General features: G+C 54.0%; 1 protein-coding gene and 1 non-coding gene across 2 annotated transcripts; both read right to left on the reverse strand.

Annotated features, from left to right (window-relative positions):
* Positions 1 to 385: 385 nt before the first annotated feature.
* Narf (nuclear prelamin A recognition factor) lies at positions 386 to 22,671 on the reverse strand. The gene is made up of 11 exons (XM_047545981.1): positions 22,549 to 22,671; positions 21,430 to 21,510; positions 17,508 to 17,651; positions 14,671 to 14,803; positions 12,434 to 12,568; positions 10,667 to 10,785; positions 9,201 to 9,327; positions 7,558 to 7,621; positions 6,652 to 6,789; positions 6,258 to 6,415; positions 386 to 5,041 (listed from the first exon to the last, which is right to left on the reverse strand). The coding sequence occupies exons 1-11, from the start codon at positions 22,573 to 22,575 to the stop codon at positions 4,800 to 4,802; spliced, it is 1,368 nt and encodes a 455-aa protein (XP_047401937.1). The 5' UTR covers positions 22,576 to 22,671; the 3' UTR covers positions 386 to 4,799.
* On the reverse strand, positions 15,514 to 15,586 carry Trnav-cac (transfer RNA valine (anticodon CAC)). The gene has a single exon. It is a non-coding gene; the product is annotated as a tRNA-Val (tRNA).
* Positions 22,672 to 24,528: the final 1,857 nt, after the last annotated feature.

Raw genomic sequence — 24,528 nt, forward strand, 5'->3', positions numbered from 1 at the left:
CATTTTTCTAAGTGGATGATGACACATAATGGGGGGTGGGAGGAGGGCAAGAATGGAGGAAGGAGGGACTGTATAGAGGGAAAAGAGGGGTTGGAGGGGTGGGGGGGAAATAACAGAATGACTCAAACATCATTACCCTATGTGAATGTATGACTACACAAATGGTATGCTGTTACTCCATGTGCAAACAAACAACATGTATCCCATTTGTTTACAATAAAAATAAAATAAAAAAAAGAATGGGTCATTTTTCTATTGTGTCTATAAAGAAAATATCACTAGTTCAGCCCAGAGACTCTGAAGGCTGAGACAGGAGGGTCACAAGTTTGAGACCCGCCTCAGCAATTTATCGAGACTGTGTCTCAAAAAATCAAAGGGGATGAGGGTGTAGCTTAGTGGTAGAACAGCCCTGGGTTCAATCCCCAACGCTAAACAATGAATACAAAAAAAATAAATGGTGCGGCTAACTCAGCGCGTGCGCAGGCATGAAGCCTGAGCTGCAAGCCCAGGAGCCCCCCTAGACCGCACTGCTGCCCCCAGTGCCCCAGCAGGCAGGGTCCCTCCGCCTTGCTGTGGCCACCTCTGGCTCCCCTGCCGTCTGCAGGACTCCCGCGCACCCTCCCCGGAGGCCCAGACCCTCCCACACCAGCCTCACCAAGGCGCGTGCCAGGCAGAGCGTGCTGGCCCTGCTCTCTGCGTCCTTGCCTCTCTGGCCTCCGGGTACTGCCAGCCCGCAGCCAGCCCTGGAGCCATCCTTAGCCTCACCCATGGAACTACCTTAAGGGTTGGGGTTGTGCTCAGAGGTAGAGCAGTTGCTCAGTGTGCACCAGGCCCTGGGTTCCAGCAACCAGCACAAGAAACAAATAAAAATCAGAAATGAAAATCATGGGCTGGGTTGTGGCTCCGTGGTAGAGGGCTTGCCTAGCACATATGAGGCACTGGGTTCAATTCTCAGCACACCACATTAAAAAAAAATAAAGATCATGTGCATATACAATTAAAAATTTAAAAGAAAAAAAGAAAATCATGAAGCTAGAGGCAGCTGTTCTCTTTGACTATCCCAGTCAAACTTAGTTTGATGAAGTTTGGGATGTGCCAGAGAAGATATCTTAGTCCCACTGTCTTACACAGAGATCCACTGCAAGCTTAGATTGTTCCCCAGGTGACTCACTTCCAGAATGTTCTTGGGAGGACTGTGTAATACCTCTCTGAAAATGTAGGCTTTTAAAAATGTTTTTCTTCAAATCATAATACTAATCACCAAGATTTCACAACACTAATTTTAAGTAGCTTTATGTGGAAGAAATAGCTTCCTTGACCACTGGGAAGAAGTAGGTCAAGAGAAGCAGAATTTAAAGGGCACTTTATTCACAACTGGCCCAATTACGAGACATTTCAACTGATGGGAGAAATGATGCTGTTTGTTCCTTCCCCAAATCCAACCAGCACTGTGGGGAGGGCCACCACTCTGGGCTATGTAGGTTGTTCCTTGACTGCTGGGGTTGCAACCCAGATCCCTGTGCTAGGCAAGCCTTCCAACCAGCCACAGCCCCACCAGGTCCCTGTGTGCTAGGCAAGCCTTCCAACCAGCCACAGCCCCACCAGGTCCCTGTGTGCTAGGCAAGCCTTCCAACCAGCCACAGCCCCACCAGGTCCCTGTGTGCTAGGCAAGCCTTCCAACCAGCCACAGCCCTAGCCCAACATTTTTTCTTTTCCTTTTCTCTCTCTCTTTTACTGTTACCACCCCTGCATGCTAATGATCTAACCCAGGGGCCTCCTGCATGCTAGGCAAGTAGTCTCTCCATGACTATGACCCAGCTCTTGCCTGTTTTTAGAACGGACAGGAATTTGGAGATCTTTAAGAAGTTGAGGGTCCCATGGTGTGGGCTTGTGATCTCAGGGATTTGGGAGGCTGAGGCAGGGGGATCACAAATTTGAGGACAGCTGGGACCACTTGCATCCTGTCTCAAAAAAAATACAAAGGGCTGGGATACAGCTCAGAAGTTAGAGTGCCCTTGAGAGAGGAAGAGCAAGTTGTGCTGATTTGTAAGCAGGCACCTGTCTCATCCTGAGGGTGGCTTTGTCCTAGCTGGCCAGGGACACTGTCTGCATGCTGCCAGCACCATGCCAGGCTGGGCCAGCAATGGTCACAACAGAGGCCTGCTGGACCCATAACCAGAGTCCATGGGTGGAAACCACCCTCTGCTGCTGGGTTCTATTTCCCACCTGGTAAGGCACTAACTGCCCCACGTCCCCCTCCGTGCCTGTGTCCAGTCAGGAGCAGATGTGCAGCACTGGGACCCCACACCAACCCACCTTGCCCTGCAGCCCTTTTGTCCTCTGGGGGGCCCTCCCATGGGCTCCCTTCCTTCACAACCACCTGGCCCAGGACCCCACACTCGGGTCCATCTGCCCCTCTGGGGAGGCTGCCCATCGCAGACCCACCTGGGCTCCCTACAGGTGAGGAATCCCAAGGCCAGAGACCCCTCCCTCCCTCTGCAGAGGGACCTGTCCTTCGGGATTTGGTCCTTCCCACTCTCCCCTGCCCCCGCCGTGCCTATTTTTTCTCCTGCGGTGCTGGGGTAAACCCAGAACCTCAAACATTTTCTTCCGAGTGTCCTTTCTCTAGCCCACAGTGGTCTCATTGTACGCACTGTTCTGAGACTTCTGTGTCAGTGCATAAAGGCCCACAGGGACACAGTCCCATTGGTGGCATTGTCGGCTCTGTAAGCGTGACCCTGGGCATCCCAGAGCACACCCCCGAGGTGCTGCTGTTGCTGGAGACTTGCAGAGACCACGCGTCCGAGAGTGAGCACCACTCCTCTGACTGACTTCATGAACAGCAACTGCCAGCAAAAACAAAACATCCTTTCCAAACTAAAAGAACTTCAGCCCTTGCACGTTCTCATCTCAAGAAACAACGCATCCTTACAGAAGCTAGGTCACAAGTCTGAGGCCAGCCTGGGCAACTTGGCAAGATCTCGTCTCAGAACGAAGAAGGGCTGGGGTGCAGCTCAGTGGCAGAGCACCCCCAGGTTCAAGCCCCCATACCAAAAAAAAAGTCTTGCCGTCTCCCCAGAGGTCACTGTGCCTTCAGTGACGTGGACTCAGTCTCTAACCTTGGAGTCGTGGGTTTGAGACAAATGTCATGACAACTGGGGAAAACGTGGTGCTTGTGTGGAAAAAGGTGGACTGGAGACACGTGTTGGGTCTTCTCATTGTCCAGTGCCCCTGGGCAGGTCTGCCAACCACTTGGACCACGGTGCCCTCAGCCGACATACCTGGGCCGGACTCAGTGAGGGTCACACCAAGACAGGCGTGCCTAGAACCCGTGGGACCTCAGTGGTCAGCACACTTGCAGGCACATAGAGCGAAGCTTCTCGACACGCTCTGGCCACTGGAAGCACAAGGTGGCACCAGATCTGCAGCTTCCCTGTGCAGCAGCAGGCTCCGCGTGGCCAGTCTGGGTCCAGCCTGTCCTCCCCCTCACTGTCATGTGCACCAGCACTGTGACCGTCCAACCTGCTCCTGACTACTCAGGCTGCGGTCACAGCAGAGGAAGAGAACCTGTCTCTACTCCTGCGCACAGGGCCACACCCAGTCAGCCAGGGAAAGGCCCCGACTGTCAGAGGCCAGACCCTCAGTGCCAGCTGCGCTGGGATGGCACCAAGAGGTCCCCGCGCGGCCTGCTGGAGTCCTCCTGAAGGAGGCAGGACTTCCGGCTGAACCCGCATGAGGCAGCTGCCCAGGTTTGGGTGTGGCAAGGGAGGGGACCCGGGCTGCAGCCCAACCAGGTGGGTTCCGCAATCAGGCCCCTTCCTGCTGTTTATTCCACATCGGTTCCTTCAGAGGATGAGCACCCAACCGCATGTACAGATCGAAAGCAAAGAACACACAGCAACATGCGCCGGTCACCCACCTAGACAGGCACACCGCACAGCACGGGACCAAGGCAGCCACACACGCCGAGGAAACAAGTGCTGCACCAGGCCGCCCGCGGGCCTCGCAGCACCGCCAGCTCCAGCAGGAGCCGGTCAGCTCCGCGAGTCTGAGTCCAGTCCTTTTGGAGACACCGCGTTCTTCCTCTCCTTAAGGCAAGCACACAGGCAGCACGGCCAGAGCTGAAGGGGCTGTCCCAAGCGGGGGCGTGGCGGTCCCACCCCTGCAGGGCAGGTGGGCCTGTGCTCTCCTCCCTGGCCGTGATGGTACTGAGCTTTGGGGATGCCCCGCGCCTTCTCCTGATGTCGGTCACCCTTGTCAGCCTCTCCCCCTGCATGAGTCCAGCTCAGACTAAATGCCCCAGGTCAGGCCGGGCCTGAGTGGCCAGTGCACAGGTCCCCAGCCAGCTGCGTGTGCCCAGCAGGGTGGGGGTGCTGTACTCTGATGGCCCAGGAACCCGGACCACTGCTGCCAGCACTCTTGGTCGTTCTTAGAGACGTACGGGGGACAGCAGGAGCCAACTAGGCCAGGAGCGGGAAGGCACTGCGGGCTCAAGCCCAGCCCTGCTGCCCCACTTCTGAGCAGCCGCTGAGGAGTGTGGACTGCACCTGCCCTTGACTCTTCACAGGACAGCGTCCAGTCTTTTAACCCTAAAAGGTAATACTCTGTCTTGGTTCTCACTCTTTGGGTGTTTCACACGACCTTGGGATAAAAGGACCGTTGGCCTGGGGCACACCTTCCCCCACGCTGTCGGGGCAGCAGAGGACAATGACAGCCAGGGAGGCTCAACAAGCTGTTTCTTGGAGGCCCACCCTCCAGCTCAGAGCAGACCTCCGGTGGACAAGCTGCCCCGGCTTCTTTCACCACCTGATGTCCAGGCTGCCTGAGCAACGCACCGGGCTCGGGTGCGTGGTGCGCAGCACTTCCTGGGCACCGGGGGAGCCGCTGCCCTCCAGCCACTCCTGGTACAGCTCCTGCAGGTGTGCGCTGCTCTCTGGGGGCTGCACAGGAATGTCGGAGTAGATGCGTTCCATCCGCCGCAGCAGGGCCTTGTCCGAGTGCCCGTCCTCCGTCTGCGCTTGGCCTCGGCCACTCAAGCACCCTGAAAGGCACACACAGGAGGCTGCTGCTTCCCTCGGAAGCCAGGCTCTGGGAGACGGTCTGGGCAGGGAGGGACGGGAGGGACGTGCAGACTCCGCGGAGGAGCAGCCGCAGCTGCCACGGGGCTCGCCGACGCCGTCTGCACTGGCCAGGCCTCCCGCCCTCAGTGCTGCTCTCTCCCCAGCGTGCAGACGACGTGCCCGTCGACAGCAGGACATTCGCCTCAGAGAACCAGCCGTGGACTGGGCGCAGCTCTGCGGCAGAGCATGGCCTGGCGAGGACGAGGCCCTGGCTCCGTCGCCGGCGCCACCGCGACCAGGGAGCAGGCTCCCAGGGCTGAACCTCGCGCTCCCTGGGCCTGGGGCAGCGGCAGCTCAGCCTGTGGTCTCCACTGCTCGCACATGGGGCCTCCATGGAGCCCAGGACGCGCCTCCCAGAGGCCCTGTCTCACCAGCCCGCACCCTGAGCCCGACAAGCTCTGCCGACTCTGCACCCTACCCTCCCGATACCACCAGCTCTCTGCCCTGCACCCGCCCCTAATGTGAGCTGGTGTCCCCCTGGCTCCTCCTCCTGGGCGAGGTTCTTCTGGCCACTCTCCTGCCCAGTTCTCCATGGCGTCTGCGTCCTTGCTGGCTCACCCTGGGCCTCTCTAGGAATGCTGCTCTCGGGTACCCACATCCCTTCTCCCTGGGAGGGACACAGATGTCCCCAGTTCCCAGTCAGCTCCAGCACACAGCAGTCAGGTGGGCTGCCACGGCCGGGGCTTCTCATTCTGCATCGTGGGTGCTTCCAGGGGACGCCCGTCCATCTGGCTCTGGTCTGCTCTGTCCCTTGCGGGACCTGGGTTACCCTCCACACGTCAGGAAGGTTCTCAAGCACGGGGCTCTCGGGGCCCTCAGACCTGGCTCTCCTCAGCTCGGGCAGGGGCCTGCCTGGGTCCCCACAGCCGGGGGGCCTCCACAGGGCGCTGCAGCACTGAGGTGCGCCCCCAGCCCTTTCACTGTGCGTTGCGACAGTTAAGCCGCCCAGGCTGGACTTGGACTTGAGCTCCTCCTGCCTCAGACCCCCGAGTCCTTGGGATCACAGGGTCAGGGTGTGCCACGTGCCCGGCCGCCCTACGTGAGGAGGCTGAGAGGAAAGGGGAGAGCCAGCACAGCCAAGGCCATCACAGCGCGACCCCAGGGCTGGGGCTGCCCGCGGCTCTGCTCTGCGCTCACCTCTGGGACACGCAAGGACCTCCACGAAGTGGTACGGGAACTTGCCCTTCTTGAGCTTCAGGACCAGGTTCTGGACGTTCCTAAAGCCATAGGCAGCAGCGAAGCGCAACAGAACCTCCCCGTCCTTCTCCAGGGTGACCTCCTGGAAGTCTTTGTTTCTATAAAACAGATGACGTAGATTTTGGCTGTAGAGTCATCTTTCTGGGACTTGAGGCCCTTTTCCAGTCTAAGTTGGGAACGTCAGCGAGATGAAGTTTGGGTCAACACACATAAGGCCTTTGGTCGACTGGCAAAGCCTCTCCTGTAGAGGACCCAGGCCTACCCACACCACCCGCAGCGGTGCCCAACTGCCCTGCTGGCCACAGGTGGCCTGCTGCAGACACCCCAGCCGCACCTCAGGGCGCGGTAGGTGATCTCCTTCACGTGCTCGTTGAACAGCTCCTTGGCCGCGTGTCTGAAGACGTGGGCCAGGTGCCCGTCGGAGCCGGCCCCCTCGTGGCGCCTCACTGGGGCCTCCTTCACATCTCCAAACCTCCAGGCAGAGGGAGAGAAGTCCTTAATGATGATGGGAAGCCACAGTGGAAGCCACCCCGACGCCCCAGTCCCAGGCCAAGGGCACCCCCACACAGCCACAGCCTCTAGAAACACTCAGGTTTGGGGAATCACGGTCTTAAGGAGAGTAAACAATCGGCACGAGGCCTCCCCTGCCCTGGTCTGAGGCTGCAGGTGGGCTGTGCTCGTTGCTGGCTCGCTCACTCACTTCCTGAGTGACCTGAGAGCGTGTCTGCCAGTGCTGAGCCACAGCAAGGACGCTGGCACCCCAGGCCTAGGTGCAGACCCTGTCCAGCACTAGAGGTGTTGAAACTCCCTGAGCCTCGGTCCCATCTCCCAAAACAGGCAACCACTCAGGCCCGAGGACACAGACAGGAGGACATGCAGGCAGTCTTGTGGTCCTGGCTGGGCACCAGGTTGGCCACCAGGTCGAGACGGCTGCTGTGTCCTTGGCTCTAGTGGCCCCAAGGGAGAGAAGTGCCTCTGCAGAGGGGGGCCCGCCCCTGCTTCTGATCTGCCCCTTCCTTGAGGCTTGGTGTGCCCGTCATGCAGAGAAGTCAACCTGGCAGTCCAGAGTCCTGCCCACATCCACTGCAAGCCAGGAGGGTGGCCCCGGGTTGTGATGGGCCACAGACGCCCCATCTCAGTGCTCAGTCCTCTGGTCACAAAGCAGTGGAGCCTGGGGCTACTGGGGGCGGCCCAAGAGTTCACAGGAGGCCCCGCCCACCAACCCCCAGAAACCACTTACAGGGTGTCCACCGCAGCGTCTTTTACGGAGAGGTCACTTTGCTCCATTATCTGAGCAACTTCACCTACAGACAAACAAGAGGCCTGAGACACCAAGGACCGAGGGCCCAGGCTACCACAAAGCCGTGCTGTCCCTCCTCTGGAGGAGTCTGGACTAGGGACCCTGGACTCTACTGCGCCACAGAGCAGAAGCAGACTCAGGGACAAGCACCAACAGGCCGGGGTCGGAGGCCTCCCTAAGCCTCGCGCGCCCACCCTGAGCGCATGCAGGTGGACGCTTCTGTGCACAGCCAGACACCCTGCAGAGCCTGCTGTGGACAGTGCACACCAAGGTGGCTCAAAACGAGAGGCTCGCTCCTCACTTCTCCTCCTTTTGGTGCTGGGGAGCTTTACTGCTGAGCCATATCCCCAGTCCTTTTTCTATTTCTATTTTGAGATAGGGCCTCACTAAGTTAGTGAGGCTGGCCTCAAACTTGTGATCCTCTTGCTTCAGCCTCCTGAGTTGCTGGGATCAAAGGTGTGCACCACTTTTTCCTCATGAGGCGTCCTGAGAAAAGCCCCTGGTGGAACCAGAGCCCCCTAAATGGCTGCTAAGGCCAGGAACACAGTACATGGCATGAAGACCGTGGTGTGGTGCAGCTGGGTGCGGTGCTGTAACCCAGCCCTACTCAGAGGCTGAGTCAGGAGGACCAAGTTCAAGGCAGCCTGGGCAACTTAACAGGACCCTGTCTCAACTAAGTAAATAAAATGAAATAGAAGATAAGGAGGACTGGGTATGCAGCTCAGTGTTAGCACCTTTGGGTCCAACGCCCAGTTGGTATCACAGAGGCACATAAATGGGGCTGGGAGCTTGGTGACAGAGGACCTGTCTTGCATGCTTGAGGCCCTGGGCTTCATCCCAGCACCAAAATACAAACTGCTGGATGTGGTTCCCGTGACAGCTGCTGCATAGGCTGCACCTTTCCAGCATGAGCAGATGGCCGCTGGCCCCTTGCTCAGGGAGTGCAGGATGGCACCACAGGGACCCCGAGTCCCTCCTGCCACATCACTCCCACAGGTACACCCAAAGGTGGAGACCTTCCTGTGGGCATCAGTTTGCCAGGCTTCCTGGCCTTGCCAGGCTTCCTGGCCTCGCCAGGAGGGGAACACCTGTCCTCCCGCTCTGCTTGGCCTCAGCTGGTCTCAACACCTGGAGACCTGTTTTCAGCAGGGACTCCAGCTTTCTTCCAGTTCCCCCATGACCTCAGCTGGCTTTCCTCTGTCTGGGTCCAGGGGTTTCCAGGAACGACTTCTATCCCCAGGCACGGAACCTGCCTGCTCAGTTCTGAGCACACCTGAAAGGTGCTGCCTGCTGGTGGCACAGTGCCTGGGGGGGCCCTGCTGTTCCCTCTGTGAGCGCTCCACTGTGTCCAGGGCAGATGGTCAGGAGGCCTCCTGTGGTCATGCAGGACTCCCTCAGGGCAGCAGGTGGAATGGGCCACAGCCAATCCACTGCCCCAGTGGGTGTTCCAGAGATCTGAGTCACGTGTGCACAGAGGAGGCAAGGCTGCATCCAGGTCCAACCCTCCCTTCAACCCAAGGGCCCTCAGCACTGGCCAGTCAGAGAGTCAGCCAGGGTCCAGGCACGGACCTGCAGCCTCTCACCTGATGTCAGCACACAGTCAGCACCCTGGGCACCATGAGCAGCAGAGAACCCCTCCCGCAGAGCCTCCAGCTTCTTGTCGTAGCAAGGGGCCACAACTACATGGAAAATCTTCTCTGGGGCCAGGTTCTGTGGAGAAGAGCGTCACATGCTGAGGGTGGGCAGATACTACCTGCTGCCCTCCACCAGGCACTGGGGTGCTGACTCGGCTGAGCCCTGGTTCTGGCTCGCTCTCACCCCACCCTGGGCTGCTCCAGCAGTGCGCCTGTAGCTCTGCTGCCTCACTCTGGAAGGAGTTCTGGTTCACCTAGAGAACCTGCAGGCCCAGTAGCCTGGGGAGCCTCCCTAAGAACCAGGAGGGCAGAGCCTTCCTCCAGGACTGAGCACACCAGGTACGATAAGAAGAGCAGGTGTGTGCTCTGCCTGGCTTACTGCAGCCTCCTGAGGCTGCCCCTGGGTCTTGTTGTGAGGAGCAGGTGCCCAAGGCTAGACTAGAACTGGGCAATGCCAGGGAGGCCTGGGCTCAAAGGCCCTACTCGGGGCAGGGGCAGAGCCTGAGAGGAAGCCTGCTTTGCTCACAGTCCCACAGGGGGTTAGGTGAGAGGTGGCTTCAGGCTGGGTCCCCCACATTGCATCCCCCCAAGAGGGTCCAGGGCATTGGGCACCAGCTAGGGGAGGGCAGGCTGGCAGAAGAGAAGACAGACAGCTGGACTTCCTCCGATGGGAAGGCAAGGACGAGGGCAAGTAGAATAGTTCCCTGCTCTATGACTCACACCCGACACCTGCCCACTACGACTCCATGAAGAAAATGATCTCTGGGGCTGAAACAGCAAGGCTGCCAGGAGGGTGGCCTCCAGCTGGCTCCGAGAGTGTGCGAGATCCTGTTCTGCTCTCTTCTCTGGTCACCACGGCACACAGGCAGCGTGGCTCCTCTGAAGGCCAGTGCAGGAGCCACAGCACTCCAATGTGGCGCTCCACAGCTGGCCTCCAGGCACCAGGCGTGGGCCCCAGGCTGCCGAAGGCCCACACGGCACAGAGGGCACAGGGTGAGGCCGGGGGTGAAGGAGTCCAGGCTGGGATTCCTGCTGTCTCACAGAGGACAAGGACGAGACCATGGCAGAGTCTCACAAGGAGTCAGGTGGCACCACCGTCTGAGGGGAAGCCAGGCGGAGGTGAGGTTGGTCCTGAGTGACAGTGGTCTTCACAGCCTCAGGCACAGGTCCAACCAGGCCTCTGTGGCAAGGCTGGCCCAGAAGCAGAACCACAGTGTTTCTACTTGGGCCAAAATGGGTCCAGGAGAAAAAGGGTAAGAAGAAAGGAAGAGATTATGACGAGAGAGGCCCAGAGATGACGTGAGCGGAAAGGGTGCCACGGGGTCTTGACCTGAAGCCATGGCTCCCAGGAGTTCACCTGGACATAAGGGTCGTCCGTCTCCTGACCAGCATGCTGCCCTCTGAGCTCAGCTTACCTGCTGTCTGGCAAAGTAATCCTTCACCAAGGAGCCCATGACCTGCTGAGGGGACTTGGCGGTACACAGGTGGGGAGTGACAGGGTGGCCCAGCACCCGCTCAGCGTAGCGAGCCCAGCCTGCGGAGGGAGAGTCCACAAGGTCAGCTGCAGGACTTATCAGGTTCACACAGACCACCCACCCACGGCCTGTCCTCCACAGCTCAGACAGTGTCAGAGGTCCTCAAGGTGCGAGGGTGCTGGGAAGTGGGAAGCACCCCGTGGGCCTCAACCGGAGAGCACCACATGCGAGACAGCTAGGGTGGGGGCAGCCACCCCCAGTGAGGAGGCAGGTAGCCACGTGCAGGTGGGAGAGGCCCAGCACACTCTGCTGACCTGCTGGAAATGAGCCCAACACTGCCCACTATTTAAAGCAATGAAATGTAAGAAACTTAGGCCCCAAAATGAATTCTCAATAGCAAAATGGGCGCCGTGTTCACTTCTGCTCAAGTCAACAGATGTCCACCATGCCACGGCGTGGCTGCTGCAGTGCTCTCGGGGGGCCTGCAGCAGCCATGGCTCGCTCTCCCCACACTGGGTGAGGCCTGGTAAGAGGGCCCAGCCTCATGGACACATACCCAGTGTGCCCACAACAGCATGAGCCCTGGTGAGCACTGAAGTCCAGGACATGCCCTGCCCCTGAGCGGAGGCGGGCAGGCCTCTAGGAGGGCCTGCCCAGGGCGAGAGCCCTACACTCAAATCTTGGGCTTCCCCGTAACCCAGCCTCTACACCCCCAGTCCTCTGGACACCTGCACGCAACAGCCGTCAGGTAAGAGAGAACCGCCCGAGGAGCAGCATTAGGCAGGCCCAAGGGCTACCTGTGGACCTCAGCGCAAGGGCAGCACGCCCAGCACGCAGACCTGCACTCGAGCTGCTGGGGTGCAGCTCTGCAGGTCTCACAGGACCAGGCAAAACACCAGGCCCACAGAGGTGGCCCTGGCCACCACGGTGAGAACCAGGCAGGGGAGACGAGGCTGTCAGAAGCCAGATCCTGAGAGGTGCCCTGCCACGTTGCCTGTAATCACTTGATAATTATTTGGTAATCTGAAATAATTTTAAGAATATGATTTATTAGGGTAGGCCATTTAGCACTAATGGTAGTGTGCCTGCCTTGCATCCTGGAGGTCCGGGTTCAAGTCCCAAGCACTCTGGGAATGTGGAAATAACAAACAAAGAATATGATTTATTTTTACTAAAACACAGTCAGTGCTGGGTACGATGGTGCACGCCTGTAATCCCAGCAGCTTGGGAGGCTGAGGCAGGAGGATGGCGAGTTCAAAGCCAGCCTCAGCAAAAGGGTGTCACTAAGCCACTCAGTGAGACCCTGTCTCTAAATAAAATATAAAACAGGGCTGGGGATGTGGCTCAGTGGTCAAATGCCCTGAGTGAATTCCCAGTACCCCACAAATAAATAAATAAATAAATAAAGCACAGTAAGCACACTTGCCCCAGAGGCTTTGCAAATGTGTAAATGAAAATTTGGGCTGGGATGCAGCTCAATACGTGAGCACTTGCCTTGCACGTGTGAGGCCTTGGGTTCAATCCCCAATACAGAACAAAAAACAAAAAAATAGCAAAACCGCAGGCTACCCCCAAACTACCAGCTGGTAAGTGTCGGCTCACGTGAACAGCACTGGGTCGGATGACCCCCACTCTACCAGGCTGCAAGGGACGCCTGCCAACCACCCCCTCGCCCAGTGCCCACACCTACCCCAGCCCAGGACTGACCTGGACAGGCAGAGGTCAGCATGGGCAGTGCACGCTGCTCCTCACTGTGCTGATGGAACCGACGCACGAACTCTTTCTGGCTCTCCAGGATGCTCAAGTCCGCAGCTATGGAGGTGTCGAACACATAGTGTACCCCTGCAAGAGGGAGGGTGCTGTCTCCAGCCAGCAGGGACTAGGGGCCCCCCTGACCACACATCTTGGCTCTTCTTTAACTAAGGGCCAGTTCAGGCCTGAGCATCTTACTTTCTCTTTAAATAAGCACACATCACTTTTACAATGCAGTACACAGGTCCTGTCTCTTGTCTCTCCTCTACATCTGTGTCAGACATGCCTCGCGATGCTTGGTTTGTAAGTTAATGGGACATCGTAAGCATGAGCAGCATTCTCTTCTAACTCAGTGGTGTCCTGGACAGACTGAAAGTCAGTGAGAATGCACCAGGTGTGGTGGCACACTCCTGTGATCCCAGCGTCCTGGGAGGCTGAGGCAGGAGGATGGCAAGTTCGAAGCCAGTCTCAGTAACTAAGTGAGGCTCTAAACGACTTAGTGAGACCCTATCTCAAAATAAAAAATAAAAAGGGCTGGGGATGGAGCTCAGGGGTAAAGCACTTCTGGGTTTAATTCCTCAGTACAAAAACAAACAAACAAACTTATAGCTGTTCTAAAACTTAAAAGAAGTCAGATATTTTAATAAATATTATGAAATTCATTTTTTTTGCAAATATAATCATTTATTCAGTTAATCAGATTGTGAACATTTTTCCAATTCTCTACATCATTTTTAATGACTTGCTCATTTTCTATTGTACATGCTTTAGCCAGGCAATTCCCTGTTGTTGTACATTTAGGTTGTTTCTAATTATTTGCTATAAAGCAACAATGAAGCTAAATATGAAATTCAAATTTTCACCTTAGAAGAAACGAGTTTTGCTGTGGATATATTTTCTTGGTTAAGACAACAATAGGGCTTGGGTTGTGGCTTGGTGGTAGAGAGAGCGCTTGCCTAGCATGTGTGAGGCACTGGGTTCGATCCTTAGCACCACAAAAAAATAAATAAATAAAATAAGGTTATCAAAAAAAAAAAAAAAAAAAGACATAACCATTACGCACTGGGGCGGCCTCCACGTCAAACGCAGAGCACCAACAGCCCTGCTCGTCTGCTGGAGGGCAAGCCAGCCTGAGCCCAGGGATCGGCAGTGTGCCAGGGCGCCTGGGTGAGTGTGCATGCGGCTGCCGGGTCTTGGGGCAGCGTCGCCCACCAGGAGAAACTGCCCCTCACCAAGATGCCCAAGAGCAATGTGGCCAGAGGCTGCTTCTCAGCTCTCGGTCTTGCCTGACAATGCTTTTCCAAGGGTCTTGGGATGACCGTCCCCACTATGCTTACTCTTTACAAAGCCCCAGAGAGCATGAAGCCCTCTCTGGCTGTGACAGCTCTCCTCCTCTGCCCTCGCTGCCCGCCTGCTGGCTGCCATGCCATGAGGGTGCTCAAGGGCTCTGTGACGCCACTGTGCAAGGTCTGGGCACACAGAGCACTCGGCAGCCCTGTGGCGGCACTAGCCTGACAGGGCAGAAGGCATGGGAGCAGCTCCATGTCTTAGCAGTTTTACTTCCTTGTTGATATTTTCCATCTTGACTGTATTCTCTCCCTTTTGTGTGGGGGGTGGGTACTGGGAATTAAACTGAGGGACCCTTTACCATGAGCCACATCCCTAGTTCTTTTATTATTTTTCATTTTGAAGACAGGCTGGCTAAGTTGCCCAGGATAGTCTTGAACTTGCAACCCTTCTGCCTCAGCCTCCTGAGGAGCTGGGATTGCAGACATGGCCACTGAGCTGGCTTGATTCTGTTCTTAAATTACCACCTATCACTCTTCACATAAAGAATACCTGCCTACACCCCTCCTGCTCTGCACCTCAGTTTCTTGGGAAACTGGACACTCATTTCAGATTCTCCGTGAAGCTGGGAGCAGCACTGAAGCTGCTGTGCAAGGGCACATACCCCTGCACAAGGTGCCAGCAGGCACTCACGTCTGGCTCCAGAGGAATCAGCCCTTCCTGCCACAAACCCTGTCTGTGCAGAGCATGGGGTAAGTAGCACTGCTGGCCATCAGTGCAAGCTGGTCTCATGACACAGCGCAGGGTCCTTTTACATTCCATGAGAGGCTCCTGGGAGTTGCTCATTTCTCCGGGCCCTTTGTGATCTCAGGTTTCGAATCCACAGCATTACCAAGGTGACTCACCAAGACTCTTGAGGAAGCCACAGAGCCTTCTGGACGCGTCAGTGACACTGAGGTCGAATTTAGCAGCAAAGTAAGGCAAAGACTGAGGACACACAGACACTACCAGCACTCTGTGCTTTGAGGTATCACATCTCTACAAGAGAACAGAGGGGGTCACCTCAGCGAAGGGCAAGCAGACACCTGGAGAAAGACTCAGGTCCAGCAGGCGGCAGCACATGTTCTGTTCCAGACGGCTGTTCTGCTGCTGTGACTAAAAGGACCTGCGCAGCACAACTGTGAAGGAGGAAGGTCTATCTGAGGCCTCATGGTTTCAGAGTCAGTCCACAGAAGGGCGGCTTCATTCCTTGGGGTTCAAGGTAAGGTTGAACATCATGGTGGGAGAGGGTGGTGGGGGAAGCAGCTCGCCTGATGGTGATCAGGAAGCAGAGATTCCACTTGCCAGATACAAATATATATACCCCAAACCCATGTCCCAATTCCCACCTCCTCCAGTTACCACTCAGTTAATCCCATCAGGGATTAATTTACTGATTAGGTTAAAGCTCCCAAAACCTAATCATTTCTTCTGAACCTTTTTGCATTGTCTGGGTGACACCTCAAATCCAAACCATCATATATTCCGTCAAAGATTAATAAAATAGACTAGCACTGGCAAACATGACTAAGGAGAAAGGAGATCAGGATTGGAAAACAGGACCATTTGCAACATGGGTCCCTGAATTACAGAAGTCATCCAGTGACAACAAAGATCATATATATACAAAGTGAAATGACTGTGTGCAAGGGTCAGTCTCCTAGGTCATTCATTAGTCTTTTATTTTTTTCTTTTATTTTTTTTTTTTTTGGTGGTACTGGGGATTGAACCCAGGGCCTTGTGCATGTGAGGCAAGCACTCTACCAACTGAGCTATATCTCCAGCCCCCAGCCTGGGTCATTCAGTGGCACACTTTAGCCGCTAAAAATTTTAAGTCTAGGGGGAGCAAATAACTGTCCCCTACAAACTATTCTAGAAAATTCTGACTAGCCAGGCCTGGTGGCCATGCCTATAATCCCAGTGATTCGAGAGGCTGAGGAGGAGATCATAGGTTGAAGGCCAGCATCAGCAACTTAGCAAGACCCTAAGCAATTCAGTGAGACCCTAGCTCAAAATAAAAAATAAAATGGACTGGGGATGTGGCTCAGTGGTTAAGTGCCCCTGCATTCAATCCCTGGCACCAAATAAATAAACTATATATATTTATGCCTTAGTAAGGAAAGCTTTCTTTAAAATGTAAATTAAAAATCAGTGAGAAAGTGGTTGGCATAAGCAGTTCAGGGAGAAACCCAGGGACCCACCAGCGCCATCAGACTGAGCACAGCCAGTGACAGCCCTGGAGGCGTCTGCAGGGTCGCCAGGCACCAGCGCTGGCTACAAACCAAACACAGCAGAGCCCGTCCTCACTCCCTCCCATAGCACCACAGTGCCTAGAGCCAGCTCTGGACTTCTGCATCAGAGTAACCCCTGGCCCAAGGGTCAGTGTCAGGATCTGTCACCAGTAGCTGAATGATGTTTTCAAATACTATGGAATATAAACAAACAATATAACTTAACTGTGACTTGTCAATAAACGTACCAAATATTTCCAGCTGAATAATCACCTAAGGGTGAATGTGAATTGTGTACTTGATACCAAGCGTGGGCAGGACAGCTGGACACAGCTGTCCCTCTGTACTGTGCAGCAGTATCAAGGGACAGAGGCACACCAGGAGAAAGCAGGCATCACCGACTCTAGCTCAACGCCATGAGTGGCTGATGCCACTGTTTCCTGACGGGGCAGCTGAGCAGGTGAGAAGGGGTGCCACGGGGTTCATGATTTCAGAGCACCCCAGCTGGGCACCCACTGTTGACCACGGACCCCTTGGAGACTGCACACCACAAAGGGTACACGGGGCACAGCTAATGCTGACAAGAGAGACAGTATTTCTACCCGAAACTGGAACCTAAAAAAGGGTGGATGACTTGTCCAGGAAAATGCCAGAAGGAGCGAGGCTGGGCACCCGAGGTAGGTTGGGTGTTGACCACTGCACGCAGCACTCACATAAGCCAGAGTCCTGAGTGGGGTGCAGCTCAGTGGCAGAGGGCTTGCCTACCATGTGTGAGGCCCTGGATTCCATCCCCAGTCCTCCCCAAATAAACAAGCAAACAAAAATCCAGAAATTTTCAAGGCTCTAGCCACTGACTAGAGAAAAGACCTACCCTACTCTGACACGTGATCAGGACACAACGCTTGGCAAAGTGGGATGCAGACACTCTCTGACAGATCACGGCAACTCTCTGGGTGCTGTATATCAAGATGCCAACAAGCCTGCTGCCCTCATTTCTCTTTCCCTTTTGTTCATCTCATTGAAAGACATGGTGCCTGTTAGTTCTGCACAGGAGGTCCAGAGGACATGCTGAAGGAGGATCTGGAGTCACACTTCCTTGAAGTCTGAGCCTGCCCCAGTCACACGAGACCATTAGAACCCAAGCCCATCTCTGAAACTCAGGCAGAACAATACCCTCTGGCCTCACCAGACTGTGGTCACCCCTCCAGCTGGGAGACTGATGTGTGCTGCCAGCCACTCTGCCCCAGAGTCAGCAAAGGAGTCTGTCTGGGGATTTTATTCTCCACAGAAGGGCTCAGGAGAAGGTAGACTGCAGCAAGGGACCTCGTGAGACTGAGAAAGACAGAGGTGTGTGTCTGATGTCCCAGCAGAGGCTTCTGTGCATGCGGGGAGCAGACCTCGCCTCCCCCTTCACCCCCCACCCCAGCTCAGCTCCCCAGGCACGGTGACAGAATGTGCTCTGGACACCATACCTTATTAAGGTTCAGAACACGGAAGAATTCCTTGGCGCTTTGCTGGGAGAGCTGGGCTCCTTCCTCTGCAGTCAGGCAGCTGTCGCACGCCAGGCAGTCACTCAGGAATATCTTGGCATCGGCTAACCTATGGAACTCTCCCTTCTGTGAAGAAAGCATCAGTTTCGCATTAACAGGCTTCTTTTTTTCTTTTCTTTTTTTTTTTTTTTTTTTTTTTTTGGCGGTGCTGGGGATTGAACCCAGGGCCTTGTGCATGCAAGGCAAGCTCTCTACCAGCTGAGCTAGATCCCAGCCCCATTAACATGCTTCTTTTCTTTCTTTTTTTTTTTTTTTGCGGTGCTGGGGATTGAACCCAGGGCCTTGTGCACGCAAGGCAAGCGCTCTACCCGCTGAGCTAGACCCCAGCCCCATTAACATGCTTCTTTAGGGAGGGTAGCAGCATGAACATGAGTCGCAGAACTCATGCTAGGCATGAAGACAATGCCAGGCCAAGGCCCAGAGCTCAGCAGCAGGCCCATGATGACAATCACAGGTGGAACCAGTCCCAGCACTGTCACATGTGGGAGGAAGATGATTCTCCTGTGTGCTGTGAGCTGGCCCGGCAGCCACTTGCTCCTCAGCTCCAGGTTCCCCGAGCTCACCCTATCCCATGGCTCCTGTGGGTGCCCTGGTTCTATCTCCAGGCACATAGTTTGCACCACCCACTGCTGGCTCTGGGTCTCCACCTGCAGGTGAACCAGGGTCCTCAAACCATCCTGGACAGGGCTGGGGGTGTGCGGACATGCCCCATCCCACCTCCTGAGCAATTGCTCACCTGGATGCAGACTGCAGAACTTCAGTCATGCTACACTTTGTCCTCTCCTTCCTGACTGACCTCTATACCCACCCTGCAGCCTCCAGAGGCCTGCTAGAACACTGTTGGTGCCCTGACAACAGACCTGCACATGGAAGCCCATATCGCCCTCATTTGCCCCAGTCCCTGAGACACTGGCCCTGACTGTCTTGGGTTCCTTGTGCTCCTGGAGGGCTGCAGGCTCACCTAACAAGTGGCCCTCACAGAGAGGGTGTTCCCACACCTGTTTTCTCTGCACCAACTACAAGTGTTAATGTCTATCCCCCCTCAGTGAGCTTACAAGTTGTAGCTTTGTCATGTTCCTTCTGCTCCCGCACCTTAACAGGTACTGCATACAAAAGGTGCTCAGTAAATTTTTGGTGGGTGAATATATGAAAATGCTGAGCCAACAGAATCATTTCAGTGAGGATCGAAAGCTCTGGAGGTCGTCTACAGAGTTTCTTTTGTGGGTGTTGTTGTTGTTTTTTTAGTTCTTTCTTTGTAATTGTAGATGGACAGAATATCTATTTGTTGATATGGAGTGCTGAGGATTGAACACAGTGCTTCACAAGTGCTAGGCAAGTGCTCTGCCACTGAGCCACAGGCCTAGCCCTATGCAATTTTTTCTTTATCATGTGATTTGACAGGAGTCGGCTCTCTGCTCCTCCTTCTACAGCATACTCTCCAAGTGAGCTCAGATGTGCAGCCTGCTCATCCTGGGATTTTGCTCCTGCAGATGCAGACCCAGGAGGTCAAATGGGATTCAGGAGTTGGAATTCTAACAAGTTTCCAGATGGAACTTGCAGCTTACAGCGGGGCTCTGGCACCTATGTGACCCTGTGGAGAACAGTGAGTACAGGCCATCCACAGAGACACTCATCACCACCCTGATCACAACACAGCACCCTGCAAGTGTCAGGTTCCACCCCTCACCTTCCTTCCTCCTCCCTGCTTCCTCCTAGAACTGGATTTGCAACAACCCTCTTCCCTTTATCTCACTATCCCAGTGCTGCCATCTCACTTCCAGCACACACCACTCCCAAGCCTCGACTGGGATCTTCTGCCACTCTGGATGGCTCACCCAAACCCGCAAAACTGCCGAAGTGGCTTCCATCACTTACTCTGGCTGCTGCTTCTATCACCTGCCCTAAAAACACACCTGAGGCTTTCCTCAAGGAAAAGCCCCAGTGGCTCCCCAAGGCCATCAACCTGCCAAGGGAGGGCCCTGTCCCTGTTCAGACCTCTCCTGTTCATACCCATACCTCGAATTCCCACCACCCTTCAGCCTGGCTCCCCTCCCAGCTCCCCTCATTCTAGCAGTGTGCCCATGGCTGAGCTGGCAGGTACATGTGTTATCTCACCCGAGCCCGAGCCCTGGGGAGCCAGTAACCCAGCTTGCCATAACCAGATAAAGAACAGGGCCTCTCAGGGGTTAGGTTTCTGTGCAGGGTGACGCAGCAGAGGGCAGGTCTGGGAGAGGCCCCCGGGCCTGGCTGCTACAGAGCACCAGCCCAACTGGCCCAAGGCGCCCGGTGCTCCCCGCTTCTCTTCTGCTTGGCAGTCACTCTCTGGGTGCTCTCTCATGCTCTGCTACTCCTCAGCCTCAGCCTCCGTTGCACAGCACCGGAGCACAGGTGAACCAAATAAATGTCCTCAGGCTAAACAGCACATCAGAACTACTCAACTTAAGAAAAATCTGCCAGCAGCTCCTCCCGTGTTGCCAGTTTTCCACTTACTAAATCAGTTCCAGTATTCTGTTTTTTTTTTTTTTTGTGTGTGGTATTTGGGATTCAATTAAGGGGCACTTTATATCACTGAATTGCACTGAACTTCCACTTTTTTTTTTTTTGCGGTGCTGGGGATCGAACCCAGGGCCTTGTGCTTGTAAGGCAAGCACTCTACCGACTGAGCTATCTCCCCAGCCCTGAACTTCCATTTTTCAGAGAAAGGGTCTTGCTAAGTTGCAGAGGCTGGCCTTGAAGATGTGATCCTCCTGCTCCAGCCTCCAGAGTAGCTGGGATTATAGGTGTGTATCACCATGTCCAGTGGTTCCAGTATTTTCTAAGGGAAGATATGACCTTAACCTACTGGCATCACATCCTTCTGTGACTTGGGAACACTGGTAGACTTACATGAAATGACACATATAAAGCCCATCTCAGGCTGTGTGTGATGGCACATGCCTGTAATTCCAGGACTTGAGAAGCTGAGGCAGGAGGATCACAAGTTTGAGGCCAGCCCAGAAAACTTGGTGAGACTCTCTCTCAAAATACAAAAATAAAAAGGGGTGGGGATGTGGATTCAATCCCCAGTACTGAAGAAAAAAAAAAAAAAAAGAGCCCAGCTCAGGGAGTGTATCAAATAAACATAAACAATTGTTACTAAAGAGAATTAAAAAAGAAGAAGTAAATTTAAAAAGAAACCATTGAGGGGCTGGGGAGATAGCTCAGTTGGTAGAGTGCTAATCTTGCAAGCACAGGGCCCTGGGTTCAATCCCCAGCACCGCAAAAAAAAAAAAAAAGAAACCATTTAAAAATTAAATTTACATAATCATGAGATTTGAGTTATTTTATAAACATCCTCAATTCTCATTTAAAAATTTTTTTTCTTTGGGTCCTGTTCTACCACTGAGTTACATCCCCAGTCCATTTCATTTATTTATTATTTATTTATTTATTGGGGGGGATGTCAAGGATTTAACACAGAAAGCACTTTACCACTGACCTACATCCTCCAGCCCTTTTTATTTTGAGACAGGGTCTCCCTAAGTTGCTGAGGCTATTCTGGAGCTTATGATCCTTCTGCCTTAGAGCCCACGGTTCAATTCTCATTTTAATGGAAATTTCCATTAAAAAAGAGTTGAGACTTAAATATCAGTTCCTTGTTCCTAGTGCAGTGTTTGGCTAGGTATGTTTTAGAACACAGGCTGTGTGGAAATGAGGGACTTTCCTGCACATGGCTATTAGTATCTTCAACTTTATTTCAGTCTTTCTTAGAGCAATTATTTGTTTGGTGACATGAACTCCAAACAGAGAAAAACAGTACCAGCCACTTACTTTAGGCTGATACAAAACTGAAAAATCTACTTACCTCTCCATTCTCCTGGGCTGGACTTGGTGCATCAACAGACACATTCTCTAGGTCATCAGTTTTCGTTTTTTTACTACATTCCTTAAAAAGGCAAAAGAACACTGTTAAAAACCAACTTTTAACCTGATTCTTTCCACTAAAAATACACATACCAGGCTGGGGTTCTGGCCCAGTGGTACAGTATTGTCTAGCATATGTAAGGCACTGGGTTCAATTCTCAGCACCACATAGAAATAAATGAATAAAGGTCTATCAACATCTAAAAAATAAACACATACACACACATACCCTAACCAATTAACCTCATGTCCAGAAATCTTTTTAGAGAAGAAAAGCAACTGTTCTTCAGGACAGTCACATACACACTTGCACGCTCAGTCATCCAACTGCAGAGTCTGTAGTAACTAAGCACTACAAGTGAGGTGGCCTTCCATGTCAGGCCAAGGAACCTTTGCCTTATCTGGAACAGATGCGCTTAGAATGTGATGCAGCCATTACAAAGAGCCAGAACTGTATGCAATTTTCTGAGAGGATGTCTCCCACAAAGCATTAGAAGAAAAAAATTATATCTAGTACTTATGATGTGATACAATTTTTAAGAAAACAAAATCCCCTGCGCACGGACTGCATGGCTGATACAGCGCGAACGCAAGTGTAAAGGACCACTGTCAGTCACGGAGCAGGAGGGCCCGCCCTTGTTTCCCTTTCCACTTCTGAACTGTTCTCGCTGTCACTGGAAGCACGCGAGTTTTAAAAGTTTATGAGCCGGTCTGAGCATCTGTGATCACTGCACCAACCGCTCTCGTGCAGAACCGCCACAGGAACGGGGGCAGACAACCTAAGCCCCAGCACCGGCCCCAAGCTAGCCGCCACCGCCAGACCCACGGTACGCTCGCCCGCAGTGCCCATCACCAGCGCCCCGCGGGTCCAGCCCCCAGCCACCGGCGGGCCGCCAGAGCTGACAGATGTTCGCAAGCCGCACCCGGCTGGCGGGGCGCTGCCGGGCCTTGACCTGCGACCACCAGCCTCGACTCAGGTCGCGACGCTCTGACCCCACCCGCATCCAGACATGTCCCCGACCTCCAACCCCAGTCTCGACCACGTCGGCCGCGCGCCCACCTTCCTGGTGCAGTGCTCACACTTCATCTGGAGTCGGACAGGTGGGAGGCTGAGCGCCTGAGCACAGTGGAGCACCGACCTACACGGACACCTCCGTCAGTCGCCCGCAGCCCTTTGTTGTCTTTGCTCTGCAGAGGCCGCGCCCCTAAGAGCTGTGCGGAACCAATGAGAGCGCTAAGACAAAGAGAGCCACACCCCTGGGCCAATAAGGAGCGTGAAGAAAATGGTTAGGCCCCACCCTTATGGCGCTGCCTTAGGCCAATGAGAGAGGCAGCAAGGGGCGGGCCTTTAGCGGAGCCAATCAGAGTGTGGGGAGATGCTAAGTCGCCCCATCCGACCCTTTGCGTCCCGGTCAGCTCTACCCGGGTTTCCGCTTCGTGCGTGTCTTGTGGCAATGACTAAGACGTTTGCGAGGGCTGTCCGGAGGAGGGCGAGTCGGGGCAGTTCCGGGACCGGCCTCTCCGTCAGCTCAGCTTTGAACACTCGCCTTCCCTGCCTCGGCTCTTTTTGGGCGGAGCCGGCACCGCCATGGCCTCCCCGTGGTTCGTCACGTAGATCGGGCAAGGCGGTGGTGCGCATGCGCGAGGAGCAGGACCGCGTGGGCGGGGCTTGGAGACTGGAAGTGTTTGTTGAATGAAGACTGTTGGTCCCTGGGGTCTGTTCACTGTGGTAGTGTTTTGTTTTTAGTACCAGAGATTGACCCAGGAGTGCTTAACCACTGAGTCACATCCCCACCCCTTTTTATTTTTATTTTGGCGTAGGGTGTGTTTGCTAAGTTGCTGAGGCGGACCTTTAACTCGGGATCCTCCCACTTCAGCCTCCCCAGTAGCTGGGATCACAGGCATGCCCCACCAGCGCCTGGCCACCGCAGACACTTTTACCAAGGGATTGGTTCCTGCCCTTAGGCTTGGAAACTAGGAACAATTACTGTTCCTTGTTATAGGGCGCAACTTAAGAACAAAACGATCCCCACTGAGAAGTCCAAATCTGAGAGTCTTTATTAAGCCGGCCGTTGACTGTCTCACACAATGTCCCCAAAAGTGGCTATTGGGAGAACAGCCCTGACCATAGGGTTGTAGGGGTTCTTATACCAAAAATCACATGGATCATAAGTGTCTGTTGCTGTGATTCAAAATTACAAACTAACATCATGAGATCATCGACAGAGGGGGAAGTGGGTCAAAATGACCCTCAGCTAGGTACAAACTGAAGAATGGTTGCTAACATCCACACAATCACCGTTCACATGGTACATTGTTTAGGAGCAATAGGGATCAAAAGAGAACAACTTTACATAGGAATTATCATTCTGTGTTGTTAAACATGTCACACTAAGTAACTGATGATGGGCACAGAGGCGAGGTGTTCCCATGGGAGAAGCTTATTTCCTACATAACATGGAGTCTCAGAGCAAAATGGAGTCTGTGCAGTCATTTCCCTTAGAGTCTGGCCTAGAACATTCTCATGGAGCCAGATCTGTCAGCCCATCACATTCCTCTAAGAAATTGGTTCCTGGAGCAAAACTAATTTGTCCTTCTTGTGTGCAGGGCTACAGTGGAAACACTGGACTTTTAAATTACAGACATTTTCTAAGTCAGTTCATGCTGATTATAGAATGAGAAATGAGAAGCCTGGTCAGGCACAGTGGCACAGGGGTATACTAGCAGCGACTAGGGAGGCCCAGGCAGGAGATTTGCAAGTTCAAGGCCAACCTCAGTAACTTAGCCAAATCTTGTCTCACAATAAGGGCTGGGAAAGTAGCTCAGTGGTACAGTGGCCCTGGGCTCACATTATACACATCTTTTTTATATTAAAATATTTTTTATTTTTATAGACACATTTTGATTCATTGTACACAAATGGGTACAACTTTTCATTTTTTTTTTTTTTTTTTTTTTTTTTTTTTTTTTTTTGCAGTGCTGGGACTTGAACTTAGGGCCTTGTGCTTGTAAGGCAAGCACTCTACCAACTGAGCCATAT

Source organism: Sciurus carolinensis, chromosome 3, assembly GCF_902686445.1.
Source record: "Sciurus carolinensis chromosome 3, mSciCar1.2, whole genome shotgun sequence".
Classification (NCBI taxonomy): domain Eukaryota; kingdom Metazoa; phylum Chordata; class Mammalia; order Rodentia; family Sciuridae; genus Sciurus; species Sciurus carolinensis.